The 21,536-nt window shown below is 43.5% G+C and overlaps 1 protein-coding gene across 2 annotated transcripts; it reads left to right on the forward strand.

Moving 5' to 3' along the window:
- The first annotated feature begins 243 nt into the window (after positions 1–243).
- On the forward strand, positions 244–21,110 carry PTPN22 (protein tyrosine phosphatase, non-receptor type 22). Of its 2 annotated transcripts, none has more exons than XM_026077298.1 (21): positions 244–516; positions 4,471–4,579; positions 5,517–5,593; positions 6,557–6,652; positions 7,059–7,097; positions 7,591–7,662; positions 7,758–7,817; positions 8,260–8,402; positions 9,047–9,113; positions 10,042–10,119; positions 10,666–10,758; positions 12,241–12,317; positions 13,227–13,987; positions 15,047–15,130; positions 15,270–15,400; positions 15,962–15,989; positions 16,376–16,456; positions 16,770–16,876; positions 17,555–17,585; positions 18,340–18,417; positions 20,814–21,110. In XM_026077298.1, the coding sequence occupies exons 1-21, from the start codon at positions 430–432 to the stop codon at positions 20,816–20,818; spliced, it is 2,304 nt and encodes a 767-aa protein (XP_025933083.1). In that variant the 5' UTR covers positions 244–429; the 3' UTR covers positions 20,819–21,110. The 2 variants fall into 2 exon arrangements, with proteins under 2 accessions (XP_025933083.1, XP_025933082.1); XM_026077297.1 differs by lacking the exon at positions 20,814–21,110 and adding an exon at positions 19,296–19,891.
- The last annotated feature ends 426 nt before the right edge of the window (positions 21,111–21,536 follow it).

Consider the following 21,536-nt stretch of genomic DNA (forward strand, 5'->3'; position numbering starts at 1 on the left):
GTGCCAAGGGCCAAGGCACTGCAGAGAGAGCGAGCGAGTCTGGCAGTCATATGTTCTGGCAGACCTGTCATCTCCGCAGCGTACAGCTCTCTGAACATTGAGTGAGGTTTGCTTGTGAAAGCAGTAGGATGAAAGCTGGGTGGCAGAAGAGGCTGAAGAGCCTGGCTTAGTGCTGCTTATCCTTTCTGTGGGGGCACAAGTGAATTGCATGTGGTTTAAAAAGGAGGCGCTAGGGCCCCAGGTTGTGTTTTGTTTTTTTTATTTGACCACGGTATCTGTTACGCACTAATTTCCTTTAAGACTTGTGATGAAGTCAGTAAACCACAGCCTGCAGCAAGTGCTCTCCAGGCTGGTGCTTTCCGCTGTGACACGCATTTGACATGTCCGTTCCCAGGTTTGGCAGACCAGTCTTGCTCTGTCTCTTGCAACATGGACCAAAGGGAAATTCTGCTGCAAAACCTGGAAAGGGCCCAAAGCAAGAAGCTCAACCAAGAAGCATTTGTAGACGAGTTTTTGGTAAGTTTGCTTAAGGCACAGTTCTGTGTCTCAGTTGATTTTAAAGGGAACCTCTCAGTCACTTCTCCCCAAACTGGGACAAGATTTGCATGTGACAGTAAGATTTCTTTATAAATTTTAGAGCCGAATGAGATGCAGGAGTTAACTAGAGCAAAAAGAATGTAAAGACAGAAGAACAACTTAATAGTTTGTATTCAAAGTAAAACTGTTTTTTAAATAATTATCCGAGTGCTTCCTGTTTCCTCCTTTGTGAATACATTTGTCAAGATACGGTTTCACTTTGCCCTGGTAATACAATTGGGAGTATAGTGAGGAGTATAGTGCCACTGCCTCTTCTCCCCGTTGCAATCTGTTGTATCTGTGATATATCTGTTTCTGTCAGGAATCTCTAGTCGCCACTTGAGATAGATCTTTTCATTTCACTAGAAAGCCCCCCACACGCACATACCCCACAGAATAAGGAGCAGATATTCAGATAAATGCCTTGTGTTTCTGGACAGTTCTGTGTCCCATTGATATTTGGCACTTTGGCCAAGGCATGAAGGAAACAGTAATCTGAATAGCCACACTGGCAGTTTCTCCAAGCTCTGGTGCTGCACTAGTTTACATGGAAACGCTCGTGCATCCATCTGGAATGAGCGCTGTAATGTTTGTTAGTGTATCTGGCTACCCTTGGAAACAAGTTTCTTCTTCCCTAAAGGCAACAGCAGCAAAAATTACTGATAGCTGTCATCTTCACCTGTGCTCTGCACTGCCTATGTGGCTGAGGTCTATACAGTGTTCCAATCTGTAAGCTCTCTCCCGTCTTTGTTTAGGTGGCAGGGATGAGACTTAGACTGCAATCCACAGTCTCACAGTTAGAGCCGATAGCTCTAGAAACTTGTAGGAAATGTATTTGGGATCTGGTGAGTGTTTTTGATGTATCAGCTGGAGGCAGGCTATTTGGGCTGCTCAGAGGAGAAAAGGCATTGCCGAGATTTAGAAGAAGTAGGGAAGGGTAAAACCCCTCCAGAAACAGGTTGTATCAGGTAGAGATCTCTGGGGAAAGTTCAGGGGTTATTTAGGAGTCCCCATGAGATCCAGACCCTGCTTTGTCCTACCAGTGAAGACTTGCACTTCAAATGCCTGGGAAAAGTTTTGTGCTTGATTTCCAGGTGTCTGGGCCAGAGGGAAGTGATTAATCTGAGCCTGCAGTAACAGTCCTGTTGTTCCATGGAACAAAGCACTGTCATTGGCTGCTGAATTTCCCCATCTCGCTGCCACTCTGGGGTTGTACTGTGCGGTGGGAGGCTGCAGGGGTGTTGAGTCTGGGTGCATGTGCTAGTTCCAGCAGCCAAGTGTACAGCTAATGTTCTGGCAAAGATGGTGGGTAGAAGTGGTCAGGGCTGTATTTCCTCTTGTACTGGGAAGAGATTTTCCCAAAGATGGCCAGAGTTTCCTGCCATTTTTGCAAGTGCCAAAACCTTAACAGACAGCTGTGACAGCCCACATTTCCAAACTTGGCAGAAATGTGCAATCTTATTTCTCCATCCTACCGTCTTCCCTCTTTTTGTGTGAAGAAGCATTTGTACATGTAAATTGTGATGCTGCTGCTGTAAATTACAGGGATTTTTTGTTTAAGTCCCCATTTTCTGTTTGTGCAGTCTCACAGCCAGAGTTTGATCCTTGCTGCTCTCACTTACTTTCTCACATGTAGCCATTTCCCAAGCTGCTTTATGTCAAATTCTGCAGGGACAGAAAAGTAAGGTGATTCAGAGCTTTAGCTATGAGAAGGCTGGTCTTAGTGCTAAGTGATTCCAACCCCCTTCCCTGAAAGCTTACCCTGGCAGTTGGGGTTGCATTGGAAGGAGGCAGGGGGAGGATGCAACCATACAGCAGAATAACTCAAGAGGTTACATGGATGTATCGTCTGTGAAAACATTCTGCTGCTCACCTGCTTCCTCGAGTTCTGTCACACTGTGTGTGTCCCCATGTTCTTGATTAATGGAGACCGGACATGTGGACCGTCCTGTGCCTCCTGCACCCTCTCCCTGACTCATTCTGTCCAGGTCAGTGAAATGCTGCTCTTGCAGTATTTTATCTGGGGAGCAGCAGGATTTAGGGTTTAAAAAGCTGCAGTTTAATGTTAAAAAACAGCAACTCTGACTTGGATCTGAATCTGAATTTCCATGCACAGAAATACTGTGGATTAGATGTATCCTGCTGTATATACCTTTCATCTGCAGTACTGCTAAGGGGTTGCTTGGCTTGATCAAATATATATGAGCTGTAAAGCCCTCCATCTCCTGATTGCTCTGGCCTTTTGCCAGTATCATCATTCTGTAATTTTATGCATACGAGCCCTGAAGGGTGTCATGTTCCAGAGGGTGCTGGTCCAGAGCAGGCTGGAGTCGAGGGGAGTTTTGCCGCTCTCCTGCAGCAGCTAGTATGTCAGGCCTGCAGCGCGTAAGGACAGAGGCCAGGATTCTCTAAACTGGCAGGAAGTTTTGGGGAGAACTGAAATACGGATGCTTGTGAGCTCCATTGGGAAGGTCATTGGTGTTGTCTGCAAACTGACCCTTGAAGCGATTCATGTTGAGCACTCAAAAATCAGGGCCCTGAGATGATGAGGCACTCGCAGAACACTGGTTTGTGCACCATCATGTCAGAGCTCACAGCCTGCATGCCCTCAAACGTGCTGGAAAGAGTTTGTCCATACCAGCAGGAGGGAAATGCCATCTCTTTCACGCTAAACCCCTTTGACCACTGAGCTATTTTGGTCCAGCGACCCTGAGACCAGCAGACTCTGTTTTTCCTCTGCCGTATGAGTGACTGAGCCATTATTTCCACTTCCTGTTAGCAACCCCAGCTGCTAATGAGGAGCATAGGCAAGGCAAGAGAGCCTGTGTCACCTCCTGGCGACTCAGGTGTGCCAGTGGTTCCTCCTCTTTGCTTTTCACTCCTGCACACACTTCTTTCATAAATGTGCACAATGCTGAGGGTTTTCCCTTTTCAGCCTGGTTCTCTGGACCCCAGCAATAATGCTCAACAGAAGGTCTGTGAAGGCATGGCTTCAGGTGGTAGGAAAGTGAGACTAGCTCTTCAGAGTGTCAAACCGCAGAGATACTTATTAGAGAAATGGCTTTTTGTTTGAAATCAAAACCATTGCTTGGAGGCAAGAAAAATGGTTGGGCAGACAATAACATTACAAAAGAAAAAATACAACAAGAATAAAATGGTACTTTCAAAGGTGATGGTAATGAACAAACTGTGTGTTTAAACAGACTAATGTCAGTGAAATCAAATTCTAGGCTTTGTCAGGAAAAATGCACATGAACTCTCCAGGACTGCAGGAGCTTTAGCCTGGAATTGAGAGAGACTGAGAGACTAGAGATTCATACCTCTAATGGTGTATCCTAGGGCTTCTTTTTCTCTGTTTCATCAGTGTATGGAACTACTTTGCTCTGATTTCTTGTGCTGCTGTAATTGCTTGACCATTGCTGTTTGCAGTTAGGAATGGGAGCATCTTTGCCAAAGTGAGAAAAATCAATTGCTTTATCCGTCTTTTCTGATGTCATTTGTTAGAGGTGTTTTAATATCGTTACTGCTTCTTGACTGGGTGCCATTTATACTGAGAGTGAGTCCCCCGTGTCTCACCTATTTGTGAGGGAGATGCTCTATGTTCTATATAAAGGCATAATTTCACTTCAGAAGCCTGCATGACTGAACCTCTTGTGGCCACTGCCTCAGCACACACTTTCCATTCTTCAGAAGTGTTTGCTGGGTCTCTCAGGTGACTCCTGTGTCTCTATTCTTGCTCTGAGTACCTTGAAAAAAGCCATTCAGGAAGGAATTAAATGTGCAGACCTCGCTTTGTGGTGGTGAGCCTGACCCCCAGAGATCTGCACACATGCTCTCTAGTAGTATGTTGTATGTAGCACGTTTGCTGTAATTTGTTCCGTTCTTTTATTGCAGAAGCTGAAAAAACAGTCAACAAAGTACAGATCGGATAAAATCTACCCTACAGCAGCATCTGAGCAACCAGAGAACATCAAGAAGAACAGATACAAGGACATCTTACCCTGTAGGTTGGAAACGGCAAATGTTCCTATTCAGTCTTTCTTTTTTGCTAGCTCAATTCTGCTCTTCCTCGAGTATCTGCCTGCATGATTGCTTGCATGTGAGAGTATCACTGCCTGCTAGTTGGCCTTGAATTCTGTTGCTCAGATTTAAGGCTTCATCTTTGACTGTATCAGAGTATGCTCTGAAAGATTTTGGGACATGTTTTCTAGAAATTGAAATTTTTCTATTCACTAGGAAACATCCTCTGTTGGTTATCCTTGGAAGCTTTCTGGATAACATGGCAACCACTTGTTTTGCAAGATCTTGTAGAGAAGGGCTTTGGAGAAAGATGTCTTCATGACGTACTAATGCCATGGAAGAGGCTCTCTTTAGCCACGTGTTCTTATGGCATCTAGCTCAAAGCAAGCCACAAGTGAAAACTGCTGTGGTTTGTCCTGGCTTGGTGCAGGAATCTCCAAAGGAAATTCTGCCCTGTATGCCAAGCTACGATCAGAGCAGACTGTCCCTTTGATCCGTTCTAGCTTGAAAAAAAAAAAAACCCTAAATCCACAGACCTCGTTGGAGCCTGTAAGACTTGAGTGCAGGGAGACTCTGTGCTTGGGTTGTTCCATGGTCAGAGAACAGTGTTGTGCTGGGGTAGCAGCAGCAGCTGCAGCTCTTGCCTGTGCCTGTGCTACTGCTCGGTGGGAGAGAGCATCCCTGTCTGCTGCCCACACGTAGACAACGGCAGGTCTGTATGGGGCCACCAGCAGCTGCAGGAGGAGGCGTTAGGTACTTGCACAGCCATTCCTTGTCTGCTCTGGGGAAGAGCTCTCAGATTATGGGCTCCTCCAAAGCACCTCATTCTGCAGCCTGAGGAGCCCCTAGCCCACGGTGCTACTGTGGTAGACAAGCAGTAACTGTTGTTGCTGTTTCTTCTTTCCCCTTTGTGCCTGCAGTTGACCACAGCAGAGTGGAGCTGTCCCTGATCACATCAGATGCAGATTCTCATTACATCAATGCCAACTTCATCAAGGTATTGCCTTATTTCATGGTGTTTTGCAGCAGAAAGGTGTTTGTAGCAGCTGTCTGTTGCCTAGTGGAGTTGCGACCTGCAGCTGTGCTAAGTTGAGAGGACCAGACGTAGGTCCTGCTGTGCACCAGGATAATGCAGAATAGGGAGTACGTAAGGAATTGTGCCTTGATCTGGAGAATATGTGTGTATAATCAGTGAGCCCATCAGAAATGCTCCTTGCAGTACAGAGGCACCAGGCTATAAGGCAAGGGACGTGCGCTAATGTTCGGTGGAACAGTTTGCGGCTCACAGCCCTGACGTCCTTATCAGCATTACTGCCTTTGGTGGGTGACAGTGGTGCAAAATAGCCCACAGCCAGAATTACCCTGCCTGAAACCAGGGCTCAGGCAGGAAACTTTGCACCACAGCAGTGCTGAGAGCCACTGCAGGGGCAGGGAACAGGGCAGGCCAGCACCGGCCGGTTCTCTAGGAAGAGCTCTATGTGTGTTAAGGTTCTCCTGGGCTCTGGACCCTTCTGTGACAGGTTTCCTTCCATCTCTGCCATCACTACTGAGGGCTTTGTGTGACCTGTCGGTAGAAGCACACACCTTCACGAAAGGATCAGGGTTCTCTCTTCAGCCAGCAGTCACATGTGTGCCAGACTGCATGCTGCAGGGTTGGATCCGCTGTTGGGATGTTTTCCTCCAAGCTCCCACAAAGGCACTGAAAGAAACAGTGGTCTTCGGGAGTAGGTCTCACCTCAAGCGCATCTCCCTGGCTTGGATTCTGCCTTTGGGAACATTTCACAAGTTATTTAATTAATTTAATTTAGATGCCTAAAATTTAATTGTATAAAAGCCTTTCTAAGTCTTTAATGGGCTTTTGTCATTGGATAGAAATAGGATTCAGCAAGAGGGATGATATTAGTTTCTTGTAGTGAACTATGCAAATATTTCTCCATGTCTAATCTGAATGCAATTTTAGGGCGTCTATGGGCCAAGAGCATATATTGCAACCCAGGGTCCTCTTTCCACTACTGTCATTGACTTCTGGAGGATGATTTGGGAGTATGAAGTCCTGGTAAGGTGCAAATTTATATATATATATATATATATATAAATATATATATATATTTTTTAAGTTGTATATAAAGCCACCTCATCTCCTCTGCGATGAACTGGATAGTGGGAGTGTCATGGTGGGAGTGCCCAGATGTCCCTTATGCCCTGCATCTTTCCTGTGAGCCTTCATCACACACATGCTGAGGCATGGGCGCCGCTCGTGGCTGCCCTTGCATGGGGGCCCTGAGTGCCCATGCAGTGGATGATGTCCTGAGTATGATTTACCCAACAGGGTGGACCTGTGAGGAAGAGAGTCCAAGCAACTTCCTCATGGCTGATAAGTGCCCCCCAGATGATGAGTGTAATTTTTCTGCCTGGATAAGAAACTTGTGTTCAGACTTTTCTGACAAACTTTCTTTCTGCAGATTGTGGTCATGGCTTGTATGGAGTTTGAAATGGGAAAGGTGAGTAATGTGTCAGAGACGGCCTCTGCTGAGACAGTGTCAGGGCAGGGAGGAGGGACACAGATTTCTATAAAATCTCATTAAGGACGTCAAGTTTCTGTTTGATACAAATTATTCCTTGACTGCTGGAGTTGCCAGCTGCAGATTCTTAAACCACCTTCAGGAGTGTAACTAGTCTCTCTGAAGGAAAAAAAAACACAAGCAAGACCCAAACACCCCTGCATCCTTCCTCCTCTCCTCCCACAAAGCCCCTTTGTGTAGCTGCACACAGAGCTGTGGTTCTGGCAGTCAGAAACAAGCACAGATAATCTACAAATGAAATTGTCACAGGTCTAATTCCTGTCCTGATGACTCCAGGCAAGGGGGAGACTAGAGGCTGGTCAGCAGCAAAAAGTAGGCCTCTTAGCATGAGTTTTGTCAGGCAGGGTAAGACAGGAAACAGTGCAGGTAGACAAGTGGTGAATAACCACAGACTTCCTGCTTCTTGCAACAGAAAAAGTGTGAGCGGTACTGGGTAGAGGTGGGTGACTCTTCCCTGCAGTGTGGTCCTTTCTCCATTGCCTGTGTGAGTATATCTGCCTCTTAATGCCATATCACATCATGTGCATTGGAAAGTAATGTCATCTGAAGCAAATGTGACTCTAACTTATTGTTCTGCAGGAAGCTGAAGACAAGAAAAATGAATATGTGATTAGAACTTTAAAGGTGACCCTGAATGAAGTAAGTAGGAAAGGTCAAAGCAGGAAATGCAACTTGGCTAGCTTTATTATATAAATAATATATTAAAATATGGGGCACTTTGTGCAGAAAATTTTATGCCCCTCATTATGCTATTTGGATTTCACAGTAGTTGCAGTAATGACATAGAAAAGTAATTAAATCTCAAACCTTAATTTCTGAAGCTGTTTATCAGACCCTGGATCAGAGAGGCAGTTAGCAGGTAATATTCGGAATGTCATAAAATGACAAGGTCTCCAAGAACAGTTACAAAATGCACTGCTAACCTGCTGCCTTTGTCTACCGATATAGAAGGGAATTAGAGGTGGCTGCAGCTTTCACTTGCTCTGTTGATTTCTGAAGTCTGTGCCCATATAAGCATTGAGGCAGAATCTTATTTTGTGGCACAGACCAGTCCCTTGCCAGTGCTGCTCTTCTTTTATAGGAAATCCGCACCATCTATCATTTCCACTATAAAAACTGGCCAGACCATGATGTTCCCTCTTCCATTGATCCCATTTTGGAGCTCATCTGTGAGATTCGTTGCTACCAGCCAGATGACAACGTTCCTCTCTGCATCCACTGCAGGTGGGTGTTTCATGCACTGACAAGGGAAGTGCTGTTGGTTCCACCCTAGTTTCTCTCTCATTTGCTTTATGAGAGTCCATACAGGTGGGTGCCTGGGTTCCTTTGTCATACATCTGTTTCTTTACAAGACTTGAGCCAAGTTCCTCTCAGGAAGTTCTAAGGATAAAAGTGTCCTGTGAGCAACTAGTATGGCTGGATATCAGGAAAAGAGATAAGTAATGACAGGCCAGGGACAGTATATATAGTTAAGAGACCAAGAATACTATGCATTTCTGTGTGTAGGTTGGTCACCACAGCAGGACTGAAGAATTGCTCACAGGAGTATGAGATGGGCTTTCTTCCCTGCAGCAGAGCTGTTCTCAGGTGAAGGAGAAGGGTATGGTCTTATGTGAGACCGAGTAAAGCTGCCACCAGGAGTAGAAGTGTTGGTCTGCATTGTCCGTAGTGTGGGATGGAGGTTCTGCTCTGCTGCAAACTGTGCAGTGGGACCAGGGGCTAGCGCCCTTATGGAGATGTGCATGTGAACGTGAGGCAGCTGTCCTTGTGAGATTCCTAACAGTGGCTTGAGGGATAGGGTTCACAGGGGACTGTGGATATTTTCAAAATGACCATTGCTAGAAACCTTGATGTGACTTTCATTGCAGTGCTGGCTGTGGGAGAACAGGAGTCATCTGTGCTATTGACTACACCCGAAAGCTGCTGAAGGACGGAGTAAGTGTCAGTCTTTTCTTACGCATTCAAATGACACTTGTATGTAGCTCCTGTGCATCTCTGTCTGTCTCTCCCTCTCTCTCTTTCTTTCTCTCCTTATTCCCAATTTTACTGCATTCAGATGTATTTCATATAATAACTGTAAATAAGAACTCCCTGTAGTCTGACTGAAGAACAATGGCCAAACTGGTGAGTCTTAATATCCACTTTGTGCTTTTTCTCCCTGTTTAGGCTCTCCATCATGCACGTGCTGTCCATTGTCATTGCTAGACTTGCCTTCCTTCCATACCCTGATGTGAATAGCTCCCAATGCTATGAAGTGGTCTGAAGTGTACAGATAGAGTAGAAACCTCTCTCTCCTTTGTAGCCTGATCTTGAGATCACAGGGCTTGGCTCTGCTTTGGCCTTCAGTCTGCAGTACAAGTTTACTACATGTATTTGACCCGCAACACTGTAGTAGCAGAAATCCAGGGTTTCCAAATTAACATCTTGCTTTGCTTTGACTCTTCAGTAAAAATGTATCTTTTAACAGTGAAGTAATCCCTGGCTTTGTGTCAGGTTTCTGGAATTCTGAGGAGTGTCTATTTTCTATATCATAGTAACCCTGAATCCATTGGTCTAGATGGAGCAGGATGCTATGAAATCAGTATCTTGTCCTTTGTCCTTTTTGTCACAGCTTTTTGTCACAGCTGTTATCCATTTTATCAATGCTGTTATCAAAGAAGGGTATTTTCTGTGGACTGCAAGACAGGAGGGAGGAGGTCAAATAGCTCATAATCAAAGGTGGCATTTTAAGCAGGTCCTTTGTTAAAAGTTCTTGCAGTAACAGGCCTGATTTTCTGGCCCTGGTCTAAACTGCATCATGACTTGGAAGCTGCTTGGAATTATACCTGTCTTTAATTTTTTTATCTTTTCTCTTTCTTGCAAGATTGTTCCAGTGAACTTCAGTATTTTCAGTCTGATCCAGGAAATGCGCACACAAAGGCCTTCAATTGTGCAAACCAAGGTACATGCAGAAAACTTTGTCAACTGGTATACTCTCAATACTGAAACCTCAACTTCTGTCCAGGAGGGTTCACAAGATTGAAATGTAGAATTGTTGCACTGCTGAGAACTTGGATTTGTTAATGTTCTTACAGGTTCCTCTTCTAAACAGAAGAATGATTTAGCAGAAATGAATTTGGTAGCTGACCATTTCCTTGTAGACAGCTGGAATAGCTTAGTGTTTTCAGTTGCATATATTGAATACTTACATTGTGAAAAAAGTGACTGTCCAAGAAATAAAGTGGGAACTGTTCTCAGCTGAGACAGACTGAAGAGGAAATGCAGTGAAAAACAGTGTTGTTTGTGCTGCCAACACCAAAACAAATGCTTCAGCCTCAACGCTTTGAAAGTTGTGGCTTCCATCTCTTCTGAGAATTTGTCCTGCCTACGGACCGGAAAGTGGCAAATTTTCTTAGGAGCTGATGTTGTTTGATTTGGGTAACAGATGACCATTTACAAGTACTGCTTGTGCTGGCTCTCATGTCTGCTTTATTTGTTCGGAATGCAGGAGCAGTATGAGCTGGTTTATGATGCTGTGATTGAACTCCTGAAAAGGCAGATTAAAGCATTTGATGCCCAAGAAGATTCTGCTGCTTCACAGGTAAGTCTCCAATATAAACACACTGCCTTTTGCAGTCTCAGGCATGCCAGCTTTGACCTAGATTCCTCCTGCAAAGCTCTCCTCTGCAGACCTGGAAGGAAGGGCCTTGTTTTCTACCCTGTATGTCCTATTTATTCATAATTACATTGTGACAGAGGCCTCCAGTCTATGGAGGTCCTTTATGTGACCCCCATTTCTCACCTGTTTTTTCATTTAAAAAATTCATTTAAAAATTTCCAGCTGTTTCCTTGATTATCACAGCAGTTGGCCCCAAGGGAGAGCTAAATTTTCTTCTGTCTCAGAACTGTTTCCTATATAGTTTTATATTTGTTTGATGTAATGAATGAATAGAAAAGCATCAACTTTCTCCAGTAGTGGCTGATTTTCATGTGGACATCCCAGTGAAACTTGGTTTCATGGAGTGTTTGCAAGCAAGAATGAGTCTCAGTCTAGTTCAGGAAGCTTGGGTGCACACGGCAGTATGGCTGAGAGCATCAGACTGCAACACAGAGAATTTGGATTGTGGTATTCTAGCAAGATAACTAGCATTACAGCATGTCTGTGGGAAAGAGTAGGCTAAAGTAGCATGTGAAAACCCATGCCAAAGACTATCAAATCTGATATACCTCTGAGGAAGAGTGAAATGTTGTTGGTATGAATTGGCACAAACAGGAACATCAACACATCCATGGTTAGGCTTTTCTTTGGTCTTGCCTTTCTTCTCTGATTGTTGGCATGAATCTTACCTTGTCTGTGTACTTGTTTGCAATCTTGTTGAAGTAAATGCATTGCCGTTCTTAGGCAAAGGCTGAAAAGTTACAGCTAGATTATTTTGTCAGAACCTTTTGTCTAAAGAGTTGGGAACAGGATCCTGCAATGGGATCTGCACCTCAGTATTGCCATGGTATTCACATGGTATTCATTCCAAGACAGGGCTGAGAGAGAAAATAGCTGGCAATAGCCTTTTTCTCATGTGCTGTGGATAGTCTGTAAGCCAAGGAGATAGGAGACTAGCTTGACATAAAATACAGAAAACGGTTCAAGTCCGGATGTGGTTCTATAGCTCCTGGCCAAACCTCTCGCCTGTGGAAACCTCACTGCCCTCTGAAAGCACTTTGTAGAGCATGGGGGATGGTCATGTGCGGAAGTGTCATAAATGAAACCAGCTCCTGCATAGCCAGACTGAATGCCTGTGTGGAGGTGTAAAGGCAGAGTTGTCTGCTCAGGCTCTTTTAAAGGTGTTTAGAGCAGCTGGATTGTTATATGGCCCTTTGTACTGTCATTTCAAAAAGGTACTGACAGAAAGAGCTGTTCAGGAGGATCTGTCCTCCATTTTCAGCTCCAACTTGGTGTTTGTCATTTCCAAACTGCATTAATAATTAAAAGTAGTTGGCACAAATTTCATCTCCTGAAATAGCATCTTCGTGTTCTCTGCATTCTTCTTCTTCACTGTCTTATATTCTAATCTTTTTGTTTCACTAGATTCAAACAAAGCATCTCATAGCCAAGCCACTTCTGACTCCAGTGGAAGAAATTTATTCTCTGAAATTACCAAACTGGTAAGGCCATTACACAAGTATCATGTGGGTTAGTATTTCCAGTTATACATATGATTCCAGGAAGATGCACTTATGTACTCTGCTATAGGTGTGTGCGTTTTACATGAGACAATTCAGTTTGAATCTTGCACTTCAGTTAAGTTGTCAACAGGATCTGCAGACTCCTTTGAGTCCCACTTTGATTTGATCAGACTTATTCCTAACATAATTCCTACATCTCTTATTGATGTGGCTCTGAGACAGAGTCTCAGCCTCTCCTCTTCATTCCATCATTCCATTATCTTTCCTCCTCTTCTTCCCTGGGTCTGTTTTATGTTGTGCTTGCACAAATTGTTTCATATATGGACTGAAAACACTTCATAGGGCAGGTAAAAAAAAAAAAAAAAAAAAGGCTCATGCACTTGGAGACAGCCCAGTGCATTCATTTCTGCCCTCTGTGTGAAACTGTGCACACTGCAGGGTGCCCCCAGATTGTTTGCATCTTTCATTTTCCTTTTCCAATTCTGGTGCTTCTTACTGTAAAAACTGAGTGCCTGAAGAGCCTAGCTTCCAGACATGGGCAGCTTCACGGAGGGGTATGATCCTTCCGTGGACATGTTTTCGTTTGCATGTGTCCACTTTCTGTAACTAGTTTTAGTTTTTGGTATAGTCTGTATTGAGATATGTGCAGTTTCTGCACTAGTTTACCCATGTAACGGGGCTTCCTCTGCTCACTATTTAACGGTGTTCAGATAGGGCATCAGGCTGCATAGTCCTTCCATATGCTCGTTGCTTGAGGCCAAACTGAGCTCTAAGTTCCTGGAGGAGAGATCTGCTCTTAGGAGTAAGGTTGTGGGGCCTTATTAATAGGCAAAACAGATTTCTAAGTACTAGATGGTTTTGACTTCATGCTAGTGTGCTTTATTGCAGCTCAGGGCAAGAGGAGCAGGATGTACATCAACATTATCCTCCTGTGGTGCAAAGTGAAGCGTCCCTGACGTCGTTGTCTGCCACAGGAGTACATGACAGCTTTGGGCACGGAGTCCCTCCCATTAGACAGGCCATTTCCTTTGGGTCTTTGAACTTCAGCAACAGTGGGAAGGCAGTTGCTGCTGAAAAGTGGGGCACGGGGGAAGCTCTCCAGAAACACCGTAGTTTGGAGTTCAACAGCATCTCTTCTGAGCAGCTGCTTCTCAACCTGGAACCTAAGGGAATAGGCAGGAGATGGCCTCATGACAAAGCACCTCTGACACGGACTAAATCTACCCCTTTTGTGCTGGCACAGCAGAGAGAAGCCCAGGAATGGGATGGAGGGGATGTAAAGCCTGTTTTGAGTTCACAGTTGCCAAATGCCTGTTGTTCAAGCTCTCAGGTAAAGAAGCAGGCTGGGTTTTCCTCTGTTGAGACGAACCACTCAAGCAGAGCAGTGGACTGCCCCCCAAGACACAGGAACAGTAAGCAATGTCCTCATCCTTACCTTTGTTCAGCAGAAGACCCTTACTTCTCATCACTCTCTTCAGATGATCCCGCATCCCCAGTGTTTACTGAGCACTTTGCAGAGGGACGTGATGCAATTTTCCCTTCTTGTGCTGTGACTGCCCCAGTGCAGCCTGCCTTGACCAGTTCTCCACCACCCAGGCCTGTGTCCCAGCATGCTCCCCTGTTGAATGATGAGAGGATATCCTCGCTCAGTAAGTGGTGCAGCACTGTTGCAAGTTGGGCTTGTTCACTCTGGATTTCACTATGCTGGAGGGAGTGGAGAGTGTTGCCCTTTAACATCCACAAAGGGCTGTAGCTGCTCTTTCAGGGTATTGCACTCTTGATAGCTGCAGAACAACTCAAACGGGTTTCAGTTCCAGTGGAAGCTGAGGGAAGAACAAGGTCTCACATTGCTTCATCCTGCCTTAATTTTTTCCATAAAAATAAACAACATCTTTAGAACAGCATGATTTTGGGTTTCACTTCATATAGCAGCTCTGGACTACCATGTCACCTCAGCTAATAAGTTGTACAGCTGTCATAGGAAGACAAGGATTGGTGCTGATCAGTTCTTAAAGCAGGGTGCTCCGAGAAACACTCAGAAAGCTGCCAGGAATGTTTTTTTGTTCAGGAACTAGTTTCCAGGTCAATAAAAATTCCTTTGTGCTTTCTGAAGAGTCCTACATGGGAAATCTGGCATCCCACTGAGACAGAGAGAACCAGGAGTTCAACTTTAGTGTCTTGCCTAGGTCTGTAGCCTTAAAACTATCTCCTGCCCTGTAAGGACAGTAGAATTCCTTTTCTAGTCAGTCCTGACCAGAACATTTCCATTTGTCTGCAGCTTTGGCATTGCTGAGCTTTGTCCTGTTCAGACCCTTCTGGATTCAGTGTAGCAAGTGCTCTCTTGCTATCCAGATGCTAGACACTTTGGGGAAGTCATGGGAGTTAAAATAAAAGCCAAGTTGCAGTAGCACTACCAGCTGTAAGATTATGTGTGCAGGGGGGGATGTATGCTTGTAATTTTCTCCTATGCAGTGGGAGTTCTGTTGTCAACACTGCTGGAAGCAGGCCCTTGGGGGCACTCATCTAACAGCAAGTGAAGTGGTACTGAGAACTATTTGGATTTTTAAGTAGAGTTTTAGATGCGTTTAATCATAATCTCTGATGCCTGTTTGGGTAACAGCAGTCAGTCCTCAGAGTCTCTGCAAAGGTCTGTAGCTCTCCAGCCACATGGTGCCATGCAGGTAATCTGTCCTCGTCTCCTCAATCAGCCCTCTTGCCACAGCTGGATGATGATGATCCTCCACCCCTGCCTGAGCGAACCCCAGAGTCCTTTATTGTGGTCAGTGAATCAGGTAAGTGCATTTAACACAGCAGTGACTGAGATGTGCTCTGAGGACCCTCCTTATGCTTGTATAATACTGTAGCATCCAGCAGTGCCTTATTCTGGCTAGCTGGGATGAGAAATGATGTCTCGTGTTTCATGATTTCTAGGCGAATTCCCTCTGGCAGCTTCTGATTTTCAGCTCCCAGCCAGAAATAAAAACATCGGAACCTCACTGGAGTGGAGTGGTGTGTCTCGCTCAGAGGTTTTTAATGACTCAGTAAGACTGAGACCATGTAAGGTAAATAAGTGGCTTTTTATCTCTTCTCCATCACTATCACTATGCCAATTTCCTTATCATGTTTCCTGCTTCTGTGAGAAAGACCCTAGTTTGGGCAGTGTGTACTTTCCATAAATTATTTCAGGATTCAGGATAGGAATAAAGAAGCAGTCTCAGTCAGGCTCCTCCTTATCAATATCTAGTTCATTCCAAACATTAATTTATTGTCCAAAATCCCATGCAAAATAGGAAAAATATTGTCCCTATTTTAGAGAAGGATAACTAAGACAGGAGATGGCCTGCTGAGGTTCACATCATCCTGTGGAACAGACAGGAGCTGAACAAAAATTAGGTTAGTGCCACATCCAAAAAGAGCGTCCTTTGATCATCTCGTAGATGAATTATGGCTTCGTAAAGTGAAACAATAAGGCGTAAGCCTATCTTCCATTACAGGAGCATGGAGGTGTGTGTGGGAGGGTGTTTGCATGTAACATCATTTCTTCTTCTCTGGCTTGCATGAATGTAAGAGAATTGCATTTAGCTGAAGAAATTTCAAATACCTTCCTTGTTTTTCATTTCCAGAGTGTGAAGCTCCGGAGCTGCCAATCAGGTATAAGTTTAATGTTGAGATAAACTATCCTTTGGTCCGCTTGCTACTGAACCTACTTTAAATGGTAACAGACTTAGTAAACATCTCTAGGATCAGTACTCAGTGCAACAGATATGTTGTGTTCACTGACTAAGTAGCTCAGCAACCAAATGAACTGGTAGTTTTGTATTTCCTAATCAGCCACTGCATCACCCTACATCCCTTTATTGGGATGTTCCTTTCAGTCTCCTCAGACTAAGAGCAGTCACATCTCTGACTGCATGTTGTGTGTTTCCTTTAAAAGGGTTGAGATAAATGCAGTTTATATTGCTGTGGCCCTCTCATTGAACTGCCAGTGTATTTTTTGAAAAGCCAGGTAACTAAATCTTTTATCTTTGCCGTCTTAGAGATAAACAGGGATCGCTCTAACTCTCCTCCTCCGCTTCCTGAAAGAACCCCGGAGTCGTTTGTTCTTGCCGATGCAGCAAGTAAGTGACAATTTATTTTCTCTACATGTAACTGAGATTTTATACTTAACCTAAACCTGTACATAGCTGAGGAGATTGTGGCCCACTTGTTCAAAACATTACCAATGGTAGTGCTTCAGGACTTAACTGCAGGAGAGTTTAGCAGATATAAAGGAAGTAAATGAAAGCAGGGGACTTGCTGGAAAGATTACAATCACTTCTCCCTTCTGGAACTGAGGCATTAGAGGAACTGAAAAGCAGTAGCAAAGCACTTAGAAACAAAGCAGGAAGATTCATGAATGACCACTAAAAATGTTTTGATGTATGTTCTCAGGTCTGCAGCCTGCTGCAAGGAATTCCACAAGTAGCTCTGGGGAGTTGGGGAACAAAGCTTCTGAAATACCGTCAAAAGAGCCTATGACATGCTTCAGGAGAAGCAAGGTACAAAGCAATACAAAACAAAAGCTATTGAAAAAGGAGAGGATGAGAAGGAGTGATCTTTCTAGCTACAGCTATTGTTACTTTCTTATTGTGAACTGTGTGAAAATGATAGGAGAACAGTGGCCTGCTTTTGAGACCATTTTTATATTTAGGGCAAGGAAAGAAGTTTATTAAAAGTATTTTGTTGTAAAACTGCAAACAAAACCTCAGTCTGCAACAGGAACAGAGTAACACAGTCGTACCTATGTGAATGGTTATGCCTCAGCCCTCTGTTCTCCACTTGAATTGCCAATTCCTTTTTCCTTGGAAAAGTTGCCCAAGTGTAGTCTTGATTCCCAAGTAGGACAGACTCTACTCATCACCAGCTTCCTCTTTTTGCTGCCCTAGTTAATTACCCTCATAAGCTATGGTACTTTGGGATGTTATGGTCTGGTTTTTGAAGAAAACAGGAAGAATACAAACTGTAATCACTGGGATGCTTCAGTGTCGGCTAGAAAAAAGCCAGAGATGAAGCAAATAGCAGAAATCTGCATTGCTGTCTCAAACACACCACACAGTACTTTTTATGAGCTGTAATACATGTATATTGATCAGTGAATTCCTTTTATCATAGTTGCTGATTTAATGCTTGCTACAATTTTTTTCAACAAGCCCTCTTTTTCTTTACATTTTTTACAGAGTTTGAAAATATTGAAAAATGTGAGAAAGAGTAAGTCTCTCTCAAGCTAATGTGCATCTTCCTGATGGCTTTAAGCAAGTATATAAAGAAATATCTGAAATTCTTCAAAAAAATGAACTTGTCTAGTGTGAAACTCCCTCCACATCTGCTTACTTTGGAGTAGGGTGCATAGAGCTCTGCTGGCTAACTGAGTACCATCTCATCTTGGGAGTAGCAGTTGTTTTAGGAATACCATGAGGATGCTGTGGAGCCCTTCTGATTCCCTTTGGGCACCTGGCAGACAGCTCCAATGTATCCAAATTACAGAATTCTTCAGGTCGTTCAAACCTTTGTGGTGGGACAAATGCTCTAAAAATGGGAGGAGGGGAGGCTATGGGGCACGTGATCAGCTTGAGTCCAATCCTGGATTCTTTTTAGTCCATTTGGAGCGTAAATATGGAATTTCTTATTAAGTTACCTTTGATATAAAACTAAAATGCGTATCTTGAAAATAAGACTTTTAAAAACTGTTCAAGCACTTCTGAGCAAACATCTTCCCAGTAGATTGCATTGTGGTAGTGCATTCACTCCGTTCTATGAGCAAATAATGCATTTAAAACTGTGTGGCATTCAAGCTCAGATAGCGTGGAAAATACTCAACTTTGTCTTGTGCTGAAACAGCATCTGTGCCTAGCCTTGCTGTGCATGTGGCAGGATGTGTTTTCCCATAGGTGTGCATGAATCTGGCTTTTTTCAGGGAATTAAGACAGTCACTAACTCCTTGAGTTTAATATTGTATTTCTAGGTATATGTAGTCCCTCTTCACTGGCAAAACCATCAGAATCTGCCCCTTCAAACCATTCAAGCTCTTTTCTTAATTTTGGTATGTTCTTATTCTCTTTGCTTTTTGATATAATAAGTAAATTTTATTTAAAAGTCTAAATGCAGGCATCGGGCTGAATTCTAATTCTTCCAGGTGAAGTGATGCCTGAAAATAGGACCAAACAATTGTGTGTCTACATAATTTAATGTACCTGAATACTGTCTGTATTTCTGAACACTTTTAATCTGGTGTTGTGGCAATTATCTAGTGTTCTACCTAATTTTCTGGTCCCTGTACGTGCACAAGAATTAGGCCTTTGGATATGTGTAAAACTGCATTGCCCTTTTATTGCAAAATTATAAGTAATACTTATTAGTTTTGGACATTTACAACATTATTCATGACCGGTTTAAAGAACAGGGAAGGTTAAAAAACACAGACCCTGAAACCTACTCTGACAAATATTTATCAGTGTGTAAAGAGTGAGAAAAATGCGTATTTGGCTTTTCTGTGTCTGAAAGACTTAGCCTTTATGTGGTAACAGAGAGAGCAGAAGATAAATATGAAGGTGTAACATTTCCATTAGGCTGCTGCCTAATATTGTATAATATAGGAGAGGAGAATCACTATGTTTTCCTTAAAATTCTTCTATTAAAATGATTAGTCATGTATTAGATTGGGCATAAAATCTAGTTATGTTCTTGATATTCATGTTATAATGACAGTATTTGTTGACAGACACATTTACAGACTATATATAGCTTTTGCAGCCATTGACTTGCAGCTACAGGATGTTGTTTTAAGTCAAGCATATCTCAAAGTTCAGGAAAACTGAAATTACAAGTATTTTCAAATATCATATTATCTTAAGGAATGACATGATCAACATCTATAATTACATACTGAATTTGTTGCATTAAAAATAATTTTGTTCCTAGGTTTTGCAAATCGATTTTCAAAACCTAAAGGACCGAGAAATCCACCAACAACATGGAATATTTAGATAAACTTTATAGATTCTGTTGCAGATTTGTGAAGTCCTTCTGGCATGCCTTGAGTGCTCTTCCCAATAAGATTTTCACCAGAATAAATACATCAAAGTGTGTTGCACAATATTTGCAGCTGAGGCACTACTTGCACATTCTTTATCAACTGAAGTCTTAAAATAAAGAAGAATATACAAATATCAGCAGCTTGGCACTTTCAGTTAACTTTCAACAGAATGGAAGCTGAAAAAAAGAGTAGATATTTTATCCTAATAAGTGACATTTTTATCTTGTTTTGGGATGTATTGACTTCAAAATGATGGACTTGAGTCTTCGAAACAAAGCAGTGTTAACTGGGAGTTGGTTCCAGTGAAGACAATGGAATGATATGATAGTCCAGTGGACTGGACCAAAGCAAAACACAAATCTGGATGCTGCAAACGTAGCATCTGTATAACTTCACTTACATGTATAGTTCTCCTGTAATCAAAGATCTAGATTTGCTTATATGTTTACAGTACTCTGAGTAAAAGAGAATTAACACCTCAGATTTTAGAAAGACTTTTTCTGTAAGTTAATTAAATTTTGCTGTTTTTTTTTTCATCTGAGTGAGTCAGATATTTTTTCTAGATTTTTGGTCAGTAAGACTAAGATGTTTGATTGTTCATATAGAAAGTAAACCCGTATGTAAACAGACTGCATAATTGGCTGGCCTAATTGCCCTCACCATCTGAAAAAAAGTACAGCAAGCAAAATATAAATGTATTTTAAAGGCAATGCAGTTTTTAAGGATTTCTGATTCTTCAACACAGACACACAAAGTTTCAGGCAGATAATTTGGTAGACAGATTTCTAGACTGACACCCCCTACCCCAATCTGGAAGCTGTTTTCCTGCTGTTTATATCTGAGGTGGAGAGAGGCAAAGATGTTGAAAGCTGCTTTATATGCTTGCTTTCCTGTAGGAAAAAAAAAGGAATTTGGAAACAAATATTGCAAATATTTCCAGGGTTTGGAATGCAGTGTGGTCCAGAGAAGAATCTATTGATGACTACTGGAATAAAGAACTCAAACTGATAAAAAGCTACTTTTCTTGGAGCTAATACAGCCTTGTTTTTCACCAAAGTCACCTGTTTTTCACAACAGAAAGTAACAAAAGACCTTACCTAATCTATATTCCTGGTGCAAGTATTTCTTTGCTGTACCAAAATAACTCACACCAGTCAGAAAGCAGTGTGGATGTAAACAAACCTGATGCTGCAGGCTTTGTGCTCTTTGTGGTCTCCTGTACTTGGGGCAGAAGTGAGAGGAGTTGGGACAAAGGTGTCGGTAAATCGTTTGTGCACTTTGTGTTGTGGGGCCTGAGCCATCCTCTGTTCAATTTAGAGCAGCCTTAATCAACAAGAAAAACTTCTGCAACTAAGTCAGAAGGAATAAAACTGACAGCTATTTTTATTTAATGTCTTTTACAGCGTAGTGACTTGAAACATTGGACCAAAATTCAGTGGGCCCGTATTTAATCTATGAAGCATTTTAAGACCTGTGTGAGGAAATGCTGTAAAAAATAAAAAGTTTATTTGGCTCACATGCTTGGATTTATTGATCTGGCAGTTGAAAAACCACGGATTATAGAATTCCTAACATAATTACTGATATGCATGACATTAAACTGCCGCGTGAACAAAATACTCTGATGTCAGTCTTGTATTTGGGGTGACTAAGTGCTTTTTCCGTGACAGTGACCTTATAAGCAGTGTTTTCTCGGTTACGCCCGTGGCAGATTGCGCACTAAATGCCCTTCCCGTCAGTGCAGTCGGATTTCGCAGTTCGTCTAGCGCGCCCGGGAGGACCGGCCCCGCCGCGGCTCCCGCGCTCCCCCTCGCGAGCAGCCAGGCGCCGGCTACGGGGAAAGGGGGCGGCCGCGGCCGGGCGACTCCGCGGGGCCCCCGCGGCGCGGACCGTTAGAACCGTTAGGACCGTTAGCGCGGGGGGGCCGCGGGTGGCACGTGACCCGCCTGCGTGATTCGGGGCACGCGGCCTCCCACCAGCGGCCCGCCTCCCGCCCGCTGGCAACCCGCGCATGCGTCCGCGGCGGGACTACGCTTCCCAGCGCCCCTCTGCGAACTACAGCTCCCAGGAGGCGCCGCGCGGCGCCTGCGCGCTGTCGCCTGGCGCTCGGGCCATTTAAATGTGTG

This window comes from Apteryx rowi, unplaced genomic scaffold (assembly GCF_003343035.1).
Source record: "Apteryx rowi isolate R43461 unplaced genomic scaffold, aptRow1 scaffold_45, whole genome shotgun sequence".
In the NCBI taxonomy this organism is placed as follows: Eukaryota; Metazoa; Chordata; class Aves; order Apterygiformes; family Apterygidae; genus Apteryx; species Apteryx rowi.